The sequence below is a fragment of the Pelecanus crispus genome, chromosome Z, assembly GCF_030463565.1.
Source record: "Pelecanus crispus isolate bPelCri1 chromosome Z, bPelCri1.pri, whole genome shotgun sequence".
NCBI classification, from domain to species: Eukaryota; Metazoa; Chordata; class Aves; order Pelecaniformes; family Pelecanidae; genus Pelecanus; species Pelecanus crispus.
The window spans coordinates 28,503,043-28,527,115 of record NC_134676.1 but is presented as its reverse complement, the minus strand read 5'-3'; the positions used below and the strand labels follow the sequence as shown (position 1 = coordinate 28,527,115).

The 24,073-nt window shown below is 36.2% G+C and overlaps 1 protein-coding gene across 4 annotated transcripts in view; it reads right to left on the bottom strand.

Moving 5' to 3' along the window:
• Positions 1–1,028: 1,028 nt before the first annotated feature.
• CERT1 (ceramide transporter 1) overlaps positions 1,029–24,073 on the bottom strand; it is an 84,863-nt gene continuing 61,818 nt past the window's right edge. For 2 of the 4 annotated variants that reach the window (XM_075726630.1, XM_075726632.1), the window contains 12 exons: positions 23,818–23,975; positions 18,155–18,247; positions 16,630–16,716; positions 15,573–15,665; positions 14,921–14,998; positions 10,008–10,103; positions 9,196–9,328; positions 9,014–9,084; positions 7,613–7,741; positions 6,680–6,809; positions 5,161–5,297; positions 1,029–3,985 (listed from right to left, as the gene is read on the bottom strand). In XM_075726630.1, the coding sequence (XP_075582745.1) occupies positions 5,170–5,297; positions 6,680–6,809; positions 7,613–7,741; positions 9,014–9,084; positions 9,196–9,328; positions 10,008–10,103; positions 14,921–14,998; positions 15,573–15,665; positions 16,630–16,716; positions 18,155–18,247; positions 23,818–23,975 (1,196 nt within the window). In that variant the 3' untranslated portion in view covers positions 1,029–3,985; positions 5,161–5,169. The remainder of the gene's footprint in view (positions 3,986–5,160; positions 5,298–6,679; positions 6,810–7,612; positions 7,742–9,013; positions 9,085–9,195; positions 9,329–10,007; positions 10,104–14,920; positions 14,999–15,572; positions 15,666–16,629; positions 16,717–18,154; positions 18,248–23,817; positions 23,976–24,073) is intronic. The other 2 variants (XM_075726631.1, XM_075726633.1) reach the window with 2 other exon arrangements.

The following is a 24,073-nucleotide window of genomic DNA, read 5'->3' as shown; positions in this document are numbered from 1 at the left end:
AATGCTCAAAAAGTGTATCCCTTTCTTTTATTTAATGAAATGTACTTTTCTCCTCCTATGAAACTTAGCTTTTATAGCTGGAGACTAAAGATAATAACAGTACTATTAGTAATACACACTGGTAAATTGCATGGCATAACCCCAATTAGTTATCATTCATTATCTAGGGTCAATACAGACAGCTACAGAAATGCTCAACCTCTCCTTACTGTAAAGTACGTATTTTTTAAATTACACACATAACATATGGGACAAAGAATGTGACAGTATTCATTTTATTTTGGGGGATTTCTTTTTGCCAGCTAAAATAGTTGCATTGTTCAAAGGCAGGGCTTAGTTCAGGACTCTCTATTTGTTGCAATGTATTACCCCAGGCCTGATGCAGCTGAGCTTAAGGTAAGTTTTCTTTTTGTGCAAGTAATGCCTTCTATTATTTCAAGCTTTTCCTCCAGTCCTGCATACTTGTAAGTTTTCCGCAACTTTACTGATTACCATATAAAAAGTAGAAATCCCTGCGTAATGAATAAAGGCAGGATTGTTACTGATACATTAGGCACCAGCTACTTCGGCTATTAAGAAAGCTTGCTCTACAGAAGCTCATCTCAGTTCTTAAAAATTCTTCATACTTTACAAAAAGCCACAAGTTTATCCTCTGGCACTCCTCAGTCCTGATCTCTTACTCTTCCCATGGAAGCTTCCACAATGCTGTTAATTCTGTACAAAGACAAGAGCTGAAATACTTAGGAAGTGCTCTATATTAAGACTAGACTCTACAGGAATATCTTCTAACATGCCTCTGATACGCTAGCACAAATTGAGTTTTCTGATATATGAACTAATGTGGCATTCAAGTTTTCATCTCAGTAACCTCAGTAATACAAATTGCTTTCCTGTTAAATGTTTTCCATACATTATAATATTGTATATAGCTTTATACATCATCTAAAAGTTGGTTAAAAGGTAAAATGTTTTAAATAAGTTTCTCCAAAGCACTGAAAGTTAAAAATAACTACAAACCAGGATTTTTCTTCATAATTTTTAATACTTTTCACTTTTAAATACTAGTTTTAAATTTGTGATTGTAACATGGAAGAGCCAACTTCTTTTAATTTTTAAAACTTATCATTAGGATCATAAAGCTATTATAGAACAAACAGTTACACTTTACACACTCAAGGTACTCAAAAATATGATTCATGTTTTAAGTCTGTAGATGAACAGTGGCAATTCAAATACAGCATTATCTGTACAACTTGACAAAAATACAGGTGGACAATCTGATTAGTTTAAAGAGGATCTGCACAACTTCAGATAAGCCAGCTCAGCCCAATTAAGTAAAAGGTAATTTTTTTTTTTTTTTCCCCCAAAGTGCATCACATTTTTCACAGATAAATTTGTCAAAGAAAGATGTTCAGATTCTCAGACAGGATAACAATGACCATCTCAACCTCATTACCAATACAAGTTCTATCAAGTCATTTCCTTCAGATCTAGTTTGGCAACATTCAAATTCTCTGAACAGACACAGATATTCAGAGAACGCTATCTGATGGAGAAGATTGCTGCATTCTCAGCCCTTCAAATCGGTTCAGCTTATAAAAACATCCATTCTAGAGTCATGAGCTGCTTCTGCAAAGACCACCACAGCTATATAAATACTGCCGATCCATTAACAGGAAGAAGTGCAGAGATACATGGCAGTGGCTAAAAAGAGGGATGGGCTCAAGACACAGGGCAAATTTTATAAAATTACAAAAGCAAGATCCCTTCCAGAAGAAAGGATCTAATAGCTACTTGCACACAGACAATCTGAGAGGCCTACAGAGAATGGCCTTTTTTCATTTCTTTTTACAAGAGGTCAATTAATACCGATTTCTCAATCCTGCAAGTCCTTCCATATTCTTTAAGAAGCCTCTTACAACTCTGATTGGGCAGGGCTAGCTGTAGTGAAGTACCAGTGCCTTTATCTAAAAGTAAAACGTATTCTTTACAAATAGTAATCTGTAGTGTAATTTTATTTACAGAATAAATTGCAAAAGTACATCACATTTAGTGCAAATGCAACTAATGATATAAGTTTATATACTGCCTTGTAAACTTTCCATACCTTTGTAAAATAAAGCTTTCCAATTAAATTAATAAACTCGCCTGTGTTCCAACAATTACCAGAAATGGCAAATAAGGAGTTAAACTCTTTACATTTTGGATTTTTTTTTTTTTTTAAGTTCCCATCAGTGGCTATGAACCATTGCTCGGTTGATTGTAAAAAGATGAAGTACATTTGAGGTATAAGTTTTTTTTTTTTTTTTTTTTAAACATCATTATATAAAATGCTCACTGGTGATACAGTAAACATGTACAAATTTTCATCTTATTTGCCTTACTAGTATTACCATATAGGCACTTTTCTACATATTCAAATTAACAGAATAACTCTGTAATAAGGCATATTCCATGCACACCATTAGAGAAAGGCAAATAAAAAGGGAAGAGTTATGGAGCATGAAATCTGCATGCATGTGTAATCATGTTATGTATGATCTCATCTCTACAGAGAAGATGAACAGATAAAGTTTTTCAACACTGTGCAGATCACATTGAATCGTTTACCAAATCTTAAGTTACTATATTATATTTATTTTCAGGCACCTACCATACTATATCAAATAAAAGACTTTCAGCTTTCTTTTGAAAAAAATATATCTGAAACTTTTTTCTCAAGATACATGGGTTAGTGAAACACTGAGCAGTCTTCGAAGAGTTTCCAACTACACGACATGGATAAAAGATGTCGAAGTCAGTACCAGTCTGCCACAGTCCTCTCCTAATAAGCACCTCCAGAATCAAAGGCAGGCAAATATCTGACATTTAAATTCTCACAGCAACTAAAGGGAACTTTCCAGTAAGAGCTACACATCCTTATAGCTCTGACAGGTTTTTCATCAAAAGGCAAGTAATTTTCTACGTGAACCTCATAGCATGGCTTTATTAAGATGAGGAAAACCCATGCAGGATCTGAAAATAATGTATTCATCCTCATTCTAGACTGGGAATGTTGTCTTATGTAGTTCAATAAATATTATAGTGTACCTTCTCACAGCTTCGGGAAAGTCCTGGATATCATGCAAGAAAGCAGTCCACATATAGCATGGACAGATGATTTCTAGCTTTCAGGCAGTCTCTTGCCCTCTCATACAGAATCTTCCTAGATATTTCTGGATCATGTTTAATAACAAAAATTCTGTACCACATATTACATAACTAAAAAATACAATAGAAATATAAAGATATCTGGAAAAAAATAAAGCTTTTCACACTCTTACTCCTTCAGAACCAAAGATCTTCATAAGAGTAAGACAATAGAAAAGGCAAAGTCATAAGGATATTGACAGCCCTCAGTTATTAACTGACATTTTATGTAACAAGATGATTCATTATAGAAACCAGCAGCAATGAACTATGATTATACAAAGCAAAACAAAACCTGCCAATAAGTCCCCTAGGCTTTACTGAAGTTCCTCCCCCTGCCAAATGCCACAGATTTTTGTGCATATAAAGCACATACAGTATGCTATATGTGCATTTGTCTTTTGTGCTTTTTAGACATGCACAAAAACTGTGCGATTATCTTAGGAAGGTTGACAGTGAAAATTCTGCAAGTTGTTTAAAATTAAAGCAGTAACCCACATTGGTGATTCAAAGTTGTACACGTTCTTCCTCTTCTAAAGCAAGCAAATAAAAACAGAGCCATATACATGTTATCAATACATGTATTTATAATTACACACTGATTCAGCAAGAAAAGGTAGCAGGAGAGCGCTAGTGTTAAATATTCAGCCTCATGGTATCGCAACACTTCTTCACTTCAGTATACAAAGCCTAGAACTTGGGCCATAAAAAGACTGTAGATCCTTCGTTCCAGCATGGAGCTCTATGCATGGTCACTTCTCCAATGTGGAATGCTCACCCAGTCTTGTTCCGATTGCTGCAGGTAAGCAAAGACAAAAATACAGCACTGAAAAGTTTAAACACTAAGAGGAAAACAAGAACTTGTTAAACACCTTAAATAGTATCAGCACTGCTATGATCACGTTTGAACTCCTGGCTCATGACAGCTGTGTTTTTAACGGTTCACCTACACTAGTTCTCTAACATAAAACATACAACTAAAAATGTGAACCATTACAGTGCTATCTGTTGCAGAAGGATCAAATGACTAAGAGTTTTGTAGTCTGACATAATAAATAGAACCCAAAACCAGAGGTAGCCTATGTCATGCATAGAAAAAGTGATAAAAACTTATTTTCAGATCATGCTGTAATACTAGAACTACCAAATGGAATTTGATGGTTTGACACTACAGTTATACATAATGAAACATATAGCAAGAGTCTACACTAACAAAGATTAAGTGAAGCCTTACTTAGTGCTAAGGCTTGTCTGACAGATTCAGACAGCCCCCAAAGTGATCAAGAAATCCTCTTCTAATGTCATATCATCATTTAAATGTTAAATTAATTTTAGATTAGCCCCATGACCTATACCATTAAAATACATCCATTGACTTCAGAAAGCACCTGTAAATCCCTTTTCTTTCTTAGGCTCATTAGCAAGGCTAAAAATTTAAGTCACACTCTTTTAAACAGTTCAGTAATTAACACTGGTCTGTCAGAAAAGTTCCATTACTAACAATTCTAGATCAAAACTATTCTGTTAATATAAATGAATACTTCGACCTTCATAATATTCTATCAAACATGCAACTATACGTAGAATTTAAGATATCAAAACCTCATGAGGTTCTGGAGAAACTTCAGTGTGTGTTCTTTTCAAAACAAGTATAAAATGCCTGCGATAGCTGAGAAAAAACAATACTTCATCCTTTTATACTTCTACATAAATTAGACATGTATGCACAAACTTGCAAAATAAACTAGTGAAAGTCCACAAAAACTAATACTTGATAACTTCTGCAGCCCTTATCTTTCATGCTAATAATACACATGAATTACATGAATGTTTTTTAAAAGTGTATTGCATACACACACTAAAACTAAACACTGAATTCATGCTAATTATAAGCCATTTCTAGATTGTGTACTTCTGTTTGGCCTTAAGTTTACAACAGTGAATCAAGAATGAAAAAAAATGAATGTGTACCTGCTAATACTAGAATAAAATAGGCTTTCCTGCTGTTTTCTCTTGGACGTATGATGTAAAACGCTTCAAGAATTTTGGATATTCTCGTTTTGCCACTGCCCGTAACACTGATGCTGGCGCCCATCCTCCTGGGTTCACTAGAATTAGAGAGGAAGACAGACATTGAAAATAAAGCAAATCTGCTAAAGGCTAGAAAAGTAGATTTAAGTTAATTATTCTTGCAACTCTTTCTGAAGTAACAGGAAAGAACAATGATCAGACTTTTTTTTTTATGTCCTTACAGCTTGTATTGTAGCGCTTTCTGCTCTTGTATTCAAGCTCAGTCCAGTTCTATGATGCCACTATTTAGAAAACATTAAACATGATGTGTTGGAAGTCTTTGGGGAATACCCAAATGGAAGGTGATATTCTCTAAGGACTTCCAGGAAACAACAGAAAAAGAGACTCGAGTTACTTCTTATTTCAAAGAAAATAGAAGGCAGTCTTAACTTTTCAATAACTGCTGCGTTTCTCTGCAGAACTGCTACATAGCCAATGTGTTACAAATTATTTTAAAGCACTTTAAACAAAGCTCAAACCGATTTGAAAATGTTTCAATTCACAGAGCAAGTATTTTGCTGAAAAAGCTGCCACTTCCCATATAATCACTGTTCATAATTTATCAACAAAAATGTATTTTTTAAGTAATTGAGAAACTTCTAGAAAGGAAACAAAGCTGCTTACCCCAGAGTTTAACACCACACAGTATTATTTATACAGGATTTATATTAAATTACATCACTCCTATATGGAAAAGATTTACCGAACCAATTTTTCAGACTCTCATTCTTTAGTAAGCCATGCAATAGGTAGTTAGAAGTAATAAGCAGGCGAGCTACTCTAAGTGTTTTGCAGCTACAGGAGAGGAGCTAGTAAGTATGTAACTCCAATACTACAATACACTGCTAAACACTGAGCACAGTACCAATACAGTTTGGCTCTGATAACTTTTCAGTCAATACCAAGGATTCTATCAGTTAAAAAAATAAAAAGTAAACTAGATTATACAGCTTGCAAATATCCTCATACAAAATGTATTTGCTCCTTAATACTGAGGGTAAGAACTGTATCTTCACTATCAGCAGCTTTGTTTTCAGCCTAACAAGATGAATTGGGAGGGGGGAGGGGGGAATTTACAGCAATCCATGAAAAAAACCATACTATTAATGAAACTAAAAGCTATGTCAAGTCGTCCCAGTTGCAGACATTTCTTCCACCCACCCTCCTCCACCCAAAGTTCTCTACTTAGGACTGAGTTACACACCACTTCCATTTATTCCTCCCAGAATGCCACACAATGAATGATGCCATTCACTGATTCATGTAGCACATTAATTTGAGTCTTTTTGAACATTAAGACCACAAGCATGATGCTATATATAAATTTAACAGAAATGTGCATCAAGCTTTTTTTGCCAGTATTCAGCTCCCCAGAATTAGCATATATCATGAATGTCATACTGAAAAATTTTTGACTTACCATTAGCTACATATGTAATCTTGCATAGGATGTTGTCCCTGCTTATTTCCTTGTTCCCCTCTGGTGGGCTTACTAATGTCTGACAAATCATAGCAATATTTATTTTGGCACGGACACAGCGATTGTTTAGCTGCCAAAGAAATGAAACATTTGTAAGCCTCAAATTTGTTTCGGCATACTTGACTGCTGACATTTTAATTTACTATGAAGTCTAAGACACTCCAGAAGCTGTGTTTCTGAGAGTCTGCATTCTAGCACTACATGGATTTAACATAAATGTGAGTTAAATAAAAAGGTACATGGTGAATAGGCAAAGGGTTAAACGAAAATGCCTGAATCTCAGGTTTCTGCTTGCTTAATGCATATTACAAGTTAATTACTTCTATTATTGTGACAAATGAATAAGGAAACATTTAAAGAATAATGTATCAGCATTTACAAATATCAGTAACTTTTCCCTTGTAAGCAGGCTATGGCATAGCAATCAGCACAGAAATACTCCAAAGAGCACAGAAATACTCCAAAGAAAACAATCATTGCTACTATTTGACAGAACCAAGGCAGAACTGTGTAAGATGGGGGTTTAACAGATTCCATATCCACTATTGTACAAGTCTACTCCTGTATCTGACAATACTGAAGAGTTGTTTTGATTCCATACAAAATAACCTCAATTCTTTAAAATGTTTTCACTTATCCAGAAATTTTGCTTCCATTCTGCTGCAACACCTTAGATCTGCCAACTGTTGAGATAAGGCAAGAAAGCTTTTGGCTCAGAATGCCTTCATCAGATCACTGTATCACCTGGTTTAAAGAAACTGTATTTTGCATAACCCCCCCACCTCCCTCATACTAGTACTGCACATGCATTATCACATAACAGAAAGACATTATCTTAAAAGCAGAACTTGACAGAATGAAAATACTACTTACAGGAGCACTGTCATGTTCCACAGAGAAATTGCACACAATCCATGTTTCAGGATCATTTTCACTGAATGGTGCTATCTTTCTGATGGCAGACAAATACAGCACATCCCTTTGAGAAGCTGGCCACACCCTCTGTAGAGAAACACCTGAATGTAATTTGCAAAACTCGAAAGGCTTAAGTACTTACTATTCTTAGATAAAGGAAAAAAACAAGCAACACAAAACTGGTCAGTAATGTTATTTAAGTAAAAGTTCCTTCAAGTTAGTAATTTAATTTTCAAAACTGAAACAGAACATAGCTGTTGTACAAACGGCAAAAGTTTAAGGCCTTTGAAATGCAGGAAGCCAACCTGCAATGACTTTTTCAGTAGACTAACAGGAAGAGGCAGTTCCCCTCCTGTTCCCTCAACCTCAGGTTTACATTTTAGTTAATACTTGTAAGCTACAAACTCAACTAGTGGTTAAGTATAAATAGATGCATCTACAGTTACTTAGGTCTCCAGAGACTGAGTGAAATATTTAAAACAAGTATTATTTCAAAAAGCTACTACTTAGTAAGACAGATATTGTAAACTAGTATTTTCTAAGAGAAAATTTCAGAAGCAAAATGTCTGATAAATAAGAAAATGTACAAAAGCCATTTTCCTGACACTCAATAGGGGGAAAAAAGTCTAGCTTTTACCACAACACTATACAGTTTACACAACTGTCTTATAATCATGAGTCCTCTATTACAGAAGTTTTAAGGTAACTGCATTACTGGTAAAATTGCCAAAGAAAACTATTTGGTTTAATATTTGAGTATACTAATACTTGGAATCATGCTAGATTAAAGATGAATCTGCACACTTTGTTCCCTTTGCTTTTGAACCTCTAAATGGCAGTTGTTGGGTTATAATTCAGATAAACAGTTTAGTAAAGCTACACCAGGACTGGCTGTGGGGGGAAAAAACATAATGAAGTTACAAGAAAAAATGTTGTACCAGCAATTATACCACCTCATAATGCAAATGTGTATGTCAACTAAGTGTGGTCAACAATAGCTTGTGTTATTGCAATAAAACATATGATACAGTGGTATGGCTTTCTTCCTTGTAGTCAGTGTTACCTACTGCTTCCGTCTGCTTTAAATGACTCTTGCTTGCTGGTAGTGATATATTTAGAGATTAAAAACAGTCCTCATTTGTTCTTACAAGCTCTATCACACACGCACACAAGCAATTATGCTATGAAGACAAGTCTGAAAAATTGACAAAGTTGCAGTTTAATAGAGAACTTGTTCTGAACTGTTGTTCTGAACAGCATTTTAAGTTGTTAAGCCATTAAAGTATTTCAGAGTAACATTAAAACATATATGCCTCAGACTATCTCAGTAAGATATGCATATGGCTGAAGTGTAATTACCTTATGTGTCTGGTAAATGATGATTGCATTATCAGCTAAATTTTCCACAACATGGAAATTTTCAATTGTTGCTAAAAGAGGGGGAGGGAAGATAAAATCCATCAGTTAGCAAACACAGACACTACGTCAGTGTTATAAATAATATACTTGCTGATAAACATGCAAAGCTCAAAATTCCTTACTTTCCCAGTCATTACGAACATCGACGTTCCAAAAGTAGTGGCAAACTTCATGCCCTGTTACCCCTTTAACAGCATGGGTTGCTTTCAAAGGATCTAAAACTATACCATTCTCTTCCACCTCTCTTCTGTATACCTATAGCCAAATACAGAGAAAGAAATGTAAAACAGAAATTGTCAAAACTATTCATGTTTTAATTGTTTAAAATTTTACAAGGTTTTAAAAAAAAAACACCTAGAAGACTAACACATGAATAATTTGCCATGTCAGTGTTCTCTGGTAACTACCAATGCAGATATTGTTACGTGGCAATTCACATTAAAATACCAGTATTTTAAGAGTCTCTACTGCAGAAACAATTAAGCTACCTTATTTATCACTATGCATAAGGATCCACACAAGCACAACAGAGCAGCCAACACAGTAACTTGCTACTCTAACATTTCTGTACATTGAATTTACACATCATTTTCATACCAAGTTTTAAGTAGGAGAGAATGAGAAAGGAATCAGCAAAGATAAAGCTACTGAAAGAGTTACATAGGATTTTGTATGAATAAATATATTAGAAGCCACAGCTCTTGCGGACTCCAGTCCTAACTTCAATAATGGTATTTTCAGAGGGAAGTTTTAACAGCATAACTTGCTGACTGATAGTATTCCCAGAGAATCATAGAATCATTTAAGTTGGAAAAGACCCTTAAGATCATTGAGTCCAACAGTAAACCTAACACTGGCAAGTCCACCAGACTGAAAGTATCTGTCTTCATAGCATATCATCCTATATCAATTAAACAATAACCCAAATATTTACCTTCATTTCTCCTTCTTCTACCACTAGCTGCCAATTGGCATCTCCTCCTACATCTTGCAAAGAATATGTCATATGGTTCTGCACCATCTCATCCACCTTTAAAGGAAAAAAAATACACATTTTTAACTCATTCCTTCCATCTTCTTGGGCAGACACTATACAGTATCCAAAGCCACCAGTCAATACTTCAAATCCTGCGCAGGACCTGAATTTGGACAACAGAGCTTTCTATTGCAGGTTAAGAACAAGCAGAAACTTCTGGCCTCCAGAAAAAAGCCAAAACGTTGATTCAACTTCCAACTTCATTCTTTACAGGTACTTCCTATCCTTCCTTTGCACCTCTAAACAGTCAAAACTCACTATTTCTACCTAAGACAGTTTTATTTCAACATACAGGAACTTACTTCAGGTATCTCTAAATACAATTACAAAGCACTGTAAGATATTCACCAAAGAGCATTTAAAAAGCTGAAGAAAGGTGGGGGGATGGGGAAGAAGACAGGCAAGCTCTAAAAAAGTGAATGCATATCAAAAGTCATGTTGGAAGAGCAGTGAAAGAAACAGTCATGAACAAAGCACACCTATTCTGTTTCATTGGCATCTTTGCACAGTTGCCAGCTAGAAAAAAAGAACAGAAACGCTTACATTCAAAAAAATTATAATGATACAGAAACTCTACTATTTTAAAATACTAATTTAAAAATTATTTAGCTAGAGAGTTGTGTGCTTTTCTTAAAGGCCAAATATTTGATACATTTTTATCAAGCTATGTGAACACCCCTTTTTTTATTCCATGTAATGTGCATGACAATGGGTACTGGGACAGGAAATGGATTTTTAGTTTAAATCTACAATCTTACTCTGTTTCTTTGGTTCCCCACCCCTTTCCAAATCCCACTCTCCCCCAAATAAAAACAGAAGCAAAAATACAAGGTATCCATTGCTGCGTAATGTTTACAAGTACTGGAAACAGTTTAATTAATAACTAACACTTGTCACAGCAAACAAGTTCATCTGATTGACACTATTTTCCTGAATTACTAGAAATATCTTTTTTTTTTTCCCCTCAAAAGGAAAAGCACTACCAGCACAGGTTAGTTAATTGACCAACACAAAGATTAGTCTAAGGAGTGCACAATCACAAGATTAATAGCTTGAACCCATAAGTAGTTTTGCACAACTTAGAAAAATATGAAGCCTAGTGTGCATATAAAATAACATATAAAGCATATTTGCACAAGTAATACAAGTAGAAAGCAAAATTAAAGAATACTTAATGATCTTTTTCTCATACGATATAAAATTGAAAGATGTTATTTGCTTTTAATTTAAGGCAGTAATTTTGTTTGTACTATATGCTCCATGGACAATACACTTAAGACCAGGAAGAAAAAAGGTAATTGAATCAAGTCAAAATCCTCAAAGTACAACATGAAAATAAAATCCATTGGATGGAAATTCTAGTTTATCTTATTTTAACTACAGACTACTCTACAGAAGCAAAAGTTACCAGTCCAGTTTTTGGGGTTTTCTCTTGGGTTTTTTTTTTTGTTGTTTTCTTTTGGGTTTGAGTTATAATGAACTAAAAACACCTACAAGATTTGTGTTTCTGCTCTTAGGTGACCATCTTTTCCTGGCAGTTACTAGCAGGTTTCCTACAAAAGATTCTTCTTCCGCCCCCGCCCAGTGAAACAATGACAGTACAATCCAAACCAGGTAAGAATGTGGGCTATTTAAATATTCAACTTACTATCTCTAGGTCACACACTTCCTTCAGAAAGGAATCCTCACCATGCTCCCAACATTTACCTGCAACACCTTCAGGTCCCTGTGTCTCTTCTGCCCTAGCTCCTAATCTATTAAGGATAAAGCTAGCTTTTATGTTTGTTTTGTGTTTTGCTGCTTTTTGATTTATGCTAAATGCAGAGGGATGAGGGGAATAGCAAGGGAAGAAGAGAAGGAGGCATCCACATGAGTGCAATCTGAACAGTTTCTTTCTTCTGCTTCACCAAAGATTTGCAGTACCTATGACTGCCTTGTGCATCTACCTGTCCAAACTGTATGTAATCCACACACTGGTTGCTGTCTATCAACCTGCACATATTTCAGAGGCACAGAGTCAAGATTCACAGCTTCTTTCCCACTGGGAAGGCCACACTATTACCTCTGGGTTCCTGGCAGGCTACAGTAACTTGTAACCTGTATGCCATGCAGCCTTGGCCTGAACATGAAGTGGGAAGTTCTTCACTCTGAAGGCCCTCAGAACAGCTCAATCTATTTTCAAATATGATAGTCCTTTGAAAGAAAGTGATCTGCAAAACATCTACAGCATTTTAAGCCCACAACCTCCCACTCAACTGGCAGACAAATCAATGCCTTTCTAGAGGCACACTGAAGAACCAGCTCCCATCAGAGTATATGTTTATACTTCTCAGTCTTAAAAACAAGGCTGCAAGTTTCTATTTGACCTTTTACTGATACCAAAATTCCCTTCTGTCCTGGTTTCGGCTGGGATAGAGTTAATTTTCTTCCTAGAAGCAGGTATAGTGCTGTGTTTTGGATTTAGGATGAGAAGAATGCTGATAACACACTGATATTTTAGTTGTTGCTAAGTACTGCTTATGCTAGTCAAGGACTTTTCAGCTTCCCATGCTCTGCCAGGTGCACAAGAAGCTGGGAGGGGGCACAGCCAGAATAGTTGATCCAAACTGACCAAAAGGCTATTCCATACCATGTGATGTCATGCTCAGTATATAAACTGGGGGCGGGGGGGGTTGGCTGGGGAGCAGCGATTGCTGCTCAGGAACTGTCTGGGTATCGGTTGGCGGGTGGTGAGCAATTGCATTGTGCATCACTTGCTTTGTATATTATTATTATTATTATCATTATTATATTGTTATTATTATCATTATTATATTGTTATTATCATTACCATTTTACTTTATTTCAATTATTAAACTGTTCTTATCTCAACCCAGGAGTGTTTCTCACTCTTACTCCTCCGATTCTTTCCCCCATACCATCAGGGTAGGGCAAGTGAGTGAGCGGCTGTGTGGTGCTTAGTTGCTGGCTGGGGCTAAACCATGACACCTTCGTATGAATGAAGTCTACAAACAAGTCACATTTATTCAGAATCAACATATTAGCTTGCCTTTCCAAAAGCCAAATCCTCAGCCTCGGGACAGAGGCCAATTTAATTTTAATAAGGTCCAGAACAGGTTGCCACCAAAAGGTGGTAAGCTGCTTTTCTCTTCATGCTCTCAGTTGTCTTTCACCTGCTTGTGCAGTAGCAATGAAGCTCCAGAGCAGGTGGACTGAGCTGTTGACCTGGCAAAAATTTGTTCTAGGGAAAATATTTGGCAAGGTGGGGGTGTGTGTGGGGACAGTAGTTTCCTATAAGTTAGGATCATCCCTTCTGCAGTGAGTCCATTAACTTGAAACTGCATTCAAAGGCACTCAGTAGTAACTTCTACACAGTATATATTCCATGCAGCAGCTGAAAAAAGAAACAACTTGACTCCAGTCCATTTGATCCTGATCCTTAACCTCAATTTGTGTTACTGTGGCAAGGACCTGGTCAACCTCCAATTTGTTTTTAAATGGAGGTTTCAATTAGTTTGTCAGCCACAGTTTATCACATGAATGCACAAATGCTATCACATCCATAAAAGAGGTGAAAACGAGGAGGCCCGCATATTTCAGCAACTATGAGTTTCCCTTATATTGAACTGCCCATGTACTCATAGCCTGACAGACAACCAGTTCCTATCTTTCGAATCAAACTTGTTTTGTATTACTTGATTTCCCTACCTCTTCCCAAACAAAAACAAACTTGAAAAACTAACTTGACTACTGGAGTACTTTTACTGCATACTTTTTCCCTTCAGTTCCCGGTAAGTTCAAACAGAAATTAACTGACTGCAAAAGGTCAAGGCAAGTGTTGGGAATTCAGTCCAATAAGCACGTTCTTAAGTGTTAGGGTCCTGCTCATAAAGCTGGTAGTAAGGTCTGCAGGTGGTACGATTCCAGGCTCTTAATCAAAAGACAGTCCATTCCTTCTATTTAAAAAAGCAGGTTGTTTGCAGCATTAGGTAATAATTTAAAAAAACCTCCAAAATAACAGATCCCAGAAGGAAGCTTCATATTCACAGCCACATGTGGACCACAGCAGAAGGAAACTAATGGCATGAATGCCATGTCTGAACAACTTTTTTTGAGACTAAAGAGCAAACACATGAACTGACCTATCTAATTCTACTCTAACCTATGATCTTCAGAGCAAGCACCTGGAGTAATTTTCTACATTACTGGAATATGTCACTATGACTACATTGACATATTCATGATGTCAGACATTTTCTGAAGGATAAGTGAATATATTGAAACTTTTCAGTAAAAATTCTCATACCCCCAATCTTGTTTGTCAACTACATACTTTATGACCTTTCAGTAATAAAACCAGTTCCAGAGGTAAAAAACAGTAATAGTGAACCTTAACATTTAGTACCTTAATGTCATTGCAAGCAAATGTTAAAGACAAAAATTGAACCTTTGATTTAAAAGAAAAACTGTTCAATTTGAAGCAAAGACCATCTCCAGCCCACACAAAACAGGTGTTATTCTACTTTCATTATAATCAGAAATGCAAAATTTTCAAATTGTAAGCATTTTTATTAAAGCTACTGAATTAAATCCAACAGTTTCACAAGATTTGGGCCTCTGCAAGTGATATGCATGCAAGCAGAATGTAAAAAGACAACCATTTAGTACAGGAATAGAGAACTCCTTTGTTTGTCTCAATGTACTAATTTAAAGCAAGCAGTGATTTATGTAACAAAAAAACCCAGGTTCTAGAGAAGAGGATGAAATACAGCAAAGATATGCAACCCCCACTCTACACATTAATACAGTACCTGGGCGCTGAATCTGTGAACATCATCAGAGGCACTGACTAGATCAATGGAAGACATGGAGGAAGAGCGACTATAGGGCTACCAGAGACAGACAAAGAAAAAACCAAGTAATCAGAACAAAGGCGCAACAGAGCATTCAGTACCAACTTGCAAGCACAAGATAATGAAGAAAAGGAAAACAAAAGCACCATAAGCAGCAAGCACAGCAGCGAATGCTGATTTCATGCACCTATTATGTATTATGCTCCCAGTGTAGCCCTGAGAGAAGCATAGTGTTTCCAGTAACACTAAAAAGTCAACCAATTCTGATACAAAAGACTGGATTTTTTTTTTTTTTAAATAAAATCAATTCAATGAATTTTGATGAACGTACCTTAAAAACACTGAGGTTAGCAAGTTGGGATTCTTCCTTTATTATTCAACTGACAAGCTTGATACAAGTCACGAGTATTCTAAATAGATACTCAAATCAGTATTTTTTGAGCCAAGACAGAAAACAATCCTCCAATTCCAGCTACTTCATTTGAAAATGACTAAACCATTGAAAGTTACTAGAAACACCTAAAAAAAATCTCACCTACCCATAAAAAATATTGAATAGAAATATCATAGGTCAGCCCATTATTCAGAGGAGATCATGAGAAATATCTACCTTTTGGACAAACCGATGAGTCCCCGCAGCAGAATATGCATCTCCAGAAGGTAAGGATGTTGGCCAGTGTAATCTGACCTTTTCACTTTGTGACTGCAACAAAGTAGGTTTAATTATTAGTAGTCAGCTGCTACTGGGTGGACTATGAAACAGAGTGAGTCATCCTCAATCTACATAGTGGCTACAACAACTCATGCTGTCCATGACAGGCATGAAGCTGTCATCTGGCTGGAATTCTCAGTAAGTGAATGGGCCTGGAGACTGAATTCATCTACACTTCAAAGTGTATTTTTGAGTTAAGGAAAATAGATTGGCAGCATTAAGGATCCATGTAGTAGTAGTACAACAGTCACTCAAAACTTTCACTCTCTGCTAAGAGATCCCAACACAGGTAAACTCTGTTGGGTACTTTATGTCCACTAGAAAGTCTTTTAATTCTTAACCAAGTCATTGTATTCACTATATTCATAAGCCTAAACATTTTTAAGACACAATGCACCACTGTTACTTCCTCTCATGTTATATACTGTTATTCTCATACTCTATATTTCCTCCCAAGCATCTTACCCCTTTTTGATCCTTGTCACTGAAGTGTATTCAAGAAACAAGTTAGAGAAGTAGCCAGAACCTACAGAATTTTTAAATAAAATCAAACACCAACTGCACTACATCTTTCCTATTTCACATACTGCTTGAGTCAAAAGAAACTTCAGAGCAATAATTAAGTTTTGAAAAATAGCTGCAGTGTTTGATATTCTTATTTGCACAGTGCATCAATTATGTAAAAAGATAAGTTTTATACAGGACACTTACTTAGGAATTAGAAACTAGACACATTCAATTAGCTTAACACTTATACTATCCTTTTCTAGCTGTGAACACACTTTCTCAAAAGTAGTATTAAGCAACAATATTAACTGTAAAAATATTAAGTGAATTCTTATCAGTATCAGAACAAAATATCTAGAGCTTCAGGAGATGCACTCTGGGACTGAGTTTAAGTCACAGAAGTCTCCATGAAGCGTCTATCACTAGGGCATTTTTCAAGTGTCAATACCTGTTCTTCCATTTTATCCTGTCTATCGAGAGCAGCTTCAACAGCATCAAAGAATTCTTCTTCATTAATCAGACTATTAGGGCCCTCCTAGAGCATAAGAAAAAAAGTAGTTCAAAATTTTGGAGATATAAGCGTTCCACTTAAGTTTAGTATTAGAAATACAAACATATATTATGCATATAAACTGATGGAAGCAAATTTCTTCTATAGACCTCAAATATTTTCACAAATATTCTTAGATTACAATTCCTCTGAAAACCCTACTTGTTAAAGGAAGGAAGTCCCTCTAACTACAATTTAGGCATAGTTTATATAAAAAGAAAGAAAGAGCCAGGAAACTGAGTAACAGTGTCAACATGTTTTGACATCAGACTTAGGTTTTGATTAACACATATCTTCTCTTAAAAATATTTACAGTGTGTCAGTAAAGTACACATATTAACATAATTGTGTAGTTAGACTCCTTCCGAGTATTCCAGTGCCTCAGGGTGGATTTCAGATACGTGCTCAAAACGTAACAAGAGAAGACAAAATTCTGGGGATCTCTTATTGAAAATTCTTGGAAAGAACAGTGTAACACTAAACAGCAGGCAGAGTTGATTCAACCAGTAAAAACTTGAGTCTACTAAATAAAATGGTAATTTCAGAAAATTAGGTTTACTGCTTTTACTGTATTGTAAAACAAGCCGGTCCAGCAAATTTCAAAAAACTACAACAGGGATATCTGGGAGAAGCAGCTGGTCTCACAACCAGGTAGACAGAGTCCAACTTCCTATCCATCTTTTTCTTTTACAGTGTATGCCTCAGTCACAGCAGAGAATCTAAGCTCAAGTATCTTCTAAATATCTCGGTGTAGTAGTACTATTTCTCAGGCTATGATTTGTTAAGTATAAACGTGTTTGATTTAATGTACATGAAAGGGTCAAGTTCTTAAAAATTATGCAAACTGCATTATAGGTACATTAGCTTACACTTTTTCAGAAGGTGCTTTAAGCATCTTAGAATTTGACTAAATATTTCACTGAGGAGGAAGCTGTTGAAATATGCTATTTAATAGATGAAAGAAACCTAAAATTACTGAATTTGTCAACACAAAATTTCAACTGGCAGTGACAAATTAAAAATCAATTTAAGTTAAACTTCAGGTTCTAGGACTGCCTCTGCAGTCAGGGTTTTCATATATCTATACAGCTGAACCATTAAAAAGGGAAAGTGCAAAACCATTGCATATAAGCAGTAACAAAAGTACAAGAAAAATAATCAAAAATCAGCAGAAATATCTACAAGCAAAATGCTTTAGACAAAAGCAGAACATGGAAGCCTGAGGTGAAGACAGACTTCCAGTCTCAAAAAATTAAGGACTGAGATTCTTCTACCAGTTTCAGTTTTGAAGGTGGAAAAATGAAAGTGGCATGAACGCACTTGCACAAGTCAAACACCTTGATTTACACATCCCTTTCCCCCTTTGAGAAACAAAGAATCTAAGTCATAGCATCTTCAGAAATTTCAAAAGCAGAATTTGTACCTCATAGTCCGGCCCTCCAAAGTGGGACTTTTTCTTCAGTTCTGTCACAGCATTTTTGTATGCTTCTTCAATTCTTCTCCTTTTCTCTATCTCCTGTAAAATTACATGACCATTTGATGCAGTGAGAATTAATTGACTGATAATAGTCAACATGCCAATAAACAGAATGACCAGTATAGTTTTTTTCCAAGTAACAATTGCAAAGCTGCTGATTTTCTGAATTTATTTGCATGCATGCATTATATGTGGCCATATACATGCAGATGTAATACAAAACTTGGGGAGCAAGCTAACTTGAGGATACCTTCTTTAAGTCACATGGAAGAAACTTGATCAGCAAGCAAAAACTGCTACCTAGTTTAAGCATAGCTCTTCATGGTTCATTGAGGCTCAGACTTTGTATCTCACTGATAGTTTATATAAATTTCCTTGACACAGATGCTTGGGCAGTGACAACAAAGGGTGAAAAGTAAGACTGGTAAAAAACTAACTTGTTGAATGTGGTGAGATACTAATCAGTCACAGCATGCAAGTTTGTTTCTATAATTAGCTGGCATAGGATCAACATGAATCATTTTGTGAACTCCATGCAGAGACTAACAACTCAACATCATTCTCCCATAATAGGTGTGTGACTGTACTAGAGCCACTGATGATGTCTGTATCACTGTGTATTTTGAATAAAAAAGTAGTAATGCCAGAATCAGATTAAGTCTAATATTTCTTTTGCAAATTCTACATACTGCCATATATTCTCAGTGAAAAAGCTATAAACAATTCTGAAATTCCTGCAGAATTCAGCTTTAATACGCAAGATGTTTCTCTGTCCCCTTTCAGAACCATTTCAGGTGGAAGAAAGTTAAGTCTTATGTGTGACAACTGGACACTACATATGCAGATATGAGTATAATTATTCAGCAACCCAATTTGAACTTTAAAGATTCATTGGAAAACCCTTAAGCAATACTGAAAGGCTGAATTTACCAACTGGGAATTTGGTGGTAACATTCACTCTGGAACATATTTTCCAGTTTCTAGAGAAAAGTTTGAAAAGTAAAGCAATAGTTTTGATGTAAAACAATTAGTTTTCCACAGGAAAATTCTTAGCAAAAAAAGCAGCACTTAGATGAAGACAGTATTGTCTTTATCTGTGAATGTAGGCTTTTCCCTTCTGAAACTACTACAAAGAGGCAATAACTGACAACACATTTCACAAAATTTTGCATGTTTATCTTTTTTGAAAGTAACTGGAGCATCCTGAAGATGCATAAAGCATGACTTGAGTGTAAGTCATTGAGAGAAAGCATAGAAGTTTTACCAGAACACTTGGAATGAAAAACAAAAAACCAAAACAACCCCTTCAACTCCTTCTCCCGCTCGCCCCAAATTCCCACACTTTCTGTACTTCAATCTGCAAATTAGTGATAATTCACATGTGTCAAAAGACAACTCTCCAAATCTGCCAGCTTCTCTTGGCAACAACATTAAATAAGGCAGAAATTGGGAAACTGTTTGACTGCACAGCAGAAAAATTACTGGTTCATTAAAACTCTGGAAATGAGACATTTAAGTTACAATTGTCAAAGGTGAACAAAATAAGCTACCTAAACATGTTAATCTTAAGGTAAAATTTAATGTTCAGAATATAAGTTTGCTCATTAGTAACAATTAGTAAAACCAAAGGAAACAAGAATAGAAAAATGTTGCTGTAGTCAAGACAACAAGAAAAGCATCATCACAAGGATTTTGTTGCAAATAAAACAATGGGCCAAATACTAGAGATTAAATTCTTTCCTTTTTTACCCATTTTACAAAAAGTTTATTTTAAAACACATTCAAGAGGCTCACACTGAAAAATATACTGCACTGGAAAAATAAAAAGCCAAGATCTGAACAACTACGAGTAAAAGGTTGAAAGCAAAGCTGTAACTACAATTACCTTCAGATAGCATTACATGCTTTTGTATTAATTTTATTCTGGCCATCTGACTGTTTTGGTAACAGAAAGAAAACTCAATATAGAATTCTAAAATAACAATCGTTAAGTGCATTATTTTACCAGTCTCCTTAAAAATTAAAAGATGTTTTTAATAATAATTTCTTGTTTTCAAAGGTTTAGAAATAGTTTCCAAACTTCAGAATGTAACTTAAAAGCTTTTATTAAAAAAGAAGGGGGGTGTTATAAAGATACTTACTTCATAACACTGTAGTCACCTCTAGTCAAACTGTAGTCACCTCCAGATTCAGCAAACTCTACTGACTGACCTTTTTTAATATGAGAAATTTTTTATGACAGCTATAATTTTGGAATGTATTTGCTTCAGATTTAGGAGATGTAAATCTATCTTGCATCTTTAGGCTAAGCTAGCCCTCTACAAGATGGAGGCTGTATAATTTGTGAGATAGCAGGACCTTTACTAATCACCTTGTGTGTTGCTGTTAAGTAAAAGGCAGTTCTGAAGCTAGTAGAGTGAGGAGGCTGGAGAGGAAAGGATAGTGAGCTAGATTACAGTGGCATTTATAGTACTTGTAAAACACTCATTGATTTTTAGCTACTGACAGAGATCTTAATTCTTCCCATGACAAACCTGCACAGTGCAGAGCCAGCGGCGTGAGTCTGCTAACACAAAAAGGACAAACTTGATTCTGCCCCTTTCAACTCTGCTAGACAGTCTTTTACAGGCACTGGACAGACTTGTAAGGGCTGTAAAACCCTCCCAGCTAGAACATAAACAGCTGCTGAATTTCATGTAATTTTCCCCTTTAATCTCTCTTAGAGAAGGTAGTCTGAACTTTATCACCTCACAATACTGACTTCCTTTTCAGAGCAGTTTACACATCTATCCAAGAAAACCAAAAGTACAAAGACCAACACCATTCTCCTCCCACATGTATTTATCAGATGAGAGCACAATGTTTTTTGCTCAGGTCCATAGTTAGAGCAGATACTCTTATAAAGCAGTGTTTAACCACTAAAACAACAAAAGAAAGACAAAACAAGCTCTACAACTGAAGTGGAATAGTGTTAGCAGAGGTCTGAATACAGTCAAATGCTGTCTTTAAGGGTGTAGGTGTCAAGGTGTTGGTCATGGGGGACTGCAGGGGTGGCCTCTGTGGGAGGAGGCCAGGGGCTGCCCTGTGTCAGACAGAGGTGGCTCTAGCCAGCTCTGAAACAGACCCACTGCAGGACACAGCTGAGCCCATCCACCATGTGTGTGGCACCTCTCTGAAAATGCATTTAAGATCAAAAAATGCCCCAGGGAGAGAGAAATATCCATACTGCAGCCCCTGGAGGACACCACGCCAAAGAAGAGGGACATTTCCTGAAGGAACCATGTCCTGCGGAGGACCCACACTGCAGCAGATTTTTCCCAGAGGACTGCTGCCCATGAAGAGGACCTGCACTGGAGCAGGCAAAAAGTGTGAGGAAGGAGTGGCACAGATGAAGTGTTTTGGACTGACTGCAATGCCCTGCTTAGGACTAGCAAGCAGCGGGTAGAGGGGTCTGCAGTGAAGGAGTGAAGTTGAGCTTAGGAAATGGGGGAAGAAAGCTGTTTTAGTGTTTGTCTTTTGGTTTAACTAGATCTATTTTAAATCAGCAACAAACAAAACAAGAATGTTCTGCCATGACAAGAACCCGTAAGCAATCTCCCTGTCTTTCTCTTGACCCATGAGCTTTCTCATCTTGTTTTTCCCCGTAGTCCTGCTGGATGGGTGGTGAGCAGCTGGGTGGGCATCTGGCTGTTAGCCAAGGCCAGCCCACCACAATTCTGTATTATTTAATTCAATACAAATTTCCTCTTCCAAAAGGCTAGCAATTGGAGGAATACAAATAAAAAGTAATTATTTTACATTAGAATTAAAGTACTTTACCATGAGTATGCTGTAAACCCCAGAAAATTTAATTGACAAACGTGACTTTAAAAAAGCTGCAAGTCTAACAAAGCAGAGCATCTTAAAACCTCCAAGTTTTTAGAAGCTTTTGCTATTTTAGTTTCTGGGAAAACAAGTCCAAATAAGCTTGTGATCCCCTTTAAGATGTATTTACTCATGCTGTATGAGGTATCAGTCACACAAGACCCAAAATTAAATTTAGGTTTGAATTTGTTAACCACTTGCAGCTAAAAACAAGTACTTTTAAGTTAGTCCACAGAAGAAGAAAAAGGCGACAACTAACTAATCTAAACAAATTCAAATTCTATATTAACGTATTATTCTGTAATAACCTATACTAACCTAGGGACAAGAAAAATTCACTTCATCCATGCTCTAAGCAAAGTCTGGTCAACAAAAGTGAACTGTGTTTGCTCAGCCCAGAGAAGGCTTTTGTGGGGGCACCTAATAGTAGCCCTCCAATACCTCCAAGAAAGTCATAAAGAAACTGAGCCAGACTCTTCACAGAAGTCTATAGTAGAAGGATGAAAAACAATGGGCAGATACTAGAACAAGAGTTATTCCAACTGGATATAAGGAAAAAACCGTTTCACTATAACAACAATTGAGAAGCAGAACAGGCTGCCCAGAAAAGCTGTGCAGTCTCCATCCTTGGAGACTTGAAATCAGACTTGACAAAGCCCTGATCAACCTGGTCTGATCTCAAACTATCCTTCCTTTAAGCAGGAGGCTGGAGAGAAAGAGACCTCTTGAGGTCTCTAGTCCAACCTTTAGTACCCTATGATTCTATGAACAAGCTTCAAGTCTTGGATCTACTGTAATTCCTCCAACTACTTAGATGAAGCAGTAACAAATTAAGTGTTGATAGAAGTCACAATACAGTTAGGCAGGGCCAGGCCTTTGACATACTGACAAAGAAAACCCAGGAGACAGGGGCAAGGATTCAAATATGGATGTATTTTGTCTGAATACGTTCACTCTTTGAATTGTGTACCACTAAAACATACAGAGTAGGATTTGAAGTGTGATATACACCACATGGAAACATGTTAAATGAAAAACAGGAGACAACAACAACTAGAGGACTGCAAAGGACACCAGCCAGCAATGGCAGGATTCTAGAAATCAAAGCTGAAGTACAACCCAGCCATGCCTCCAGCACATCTCATGAGAGAAGACACTGCACCTTTCGAGTTGCTATAGTGGTTGAGCAGGCTTAGCATGAACTATCACTGCTATTAGAATAACAGATATTCTAATACCATGCACCTGAAAAAAATTAACAGATTAGTAAAAACAAAACTTAATCTCTCTAATCTCCTAAAGGAAAGTGAAATAATTGTATCTTAACGAGACATTTAAAGTTAGAACTGGTTGCTCTCCTCAGTATTGTCACCATCTCAGAGATTTGCTCATCATTTTGCAAGCATGGATAGTTAGGTCTCTTTTAGAAGGCTGCAAGCAATACATTTATTACTACAGAATACTATCAGGTTCTCTATAGATATAAAAAATATAGGAATATTATCTGAACAAGGGCTGGCAAAAGAAAGACTACGATGAGTAATGTTACTATATCACCAGTCAGGATGAGGCTATAACATTACAGCAGTAATAATGAAAGCACCTAAAATTAATAAAAGCTGTACTTAAGAATAAAAGCAATACCTGGAATAAAAAAGTTAACAACAGCTCATTTAAAATTTCAGTTTCTAACTAAATAAACTTTTTTTTTTTCCCCAACAAAAGCAAAAGGAAAATGATCTTACCTTATCTAGCCTTTTTTGCCAGCTTTCTTCACGTTTTACCATTAGGTCAATACAATGAGAGAGCGTAGCAAGGATTCCAGCAGTGGTTGCCTTGAAAGTTATAGCTTCTCCTTTAAAGTCTATGCCATTAATTCCTTTGGGTGTCACAAGCGGAAACACTAAAACCAAACATGAATCATTCACTGATAGCTGCCTTTAACTCAAACATGCATTTTACATGTATGCTTATATTACAACTGAAGAAAATAGACTGACT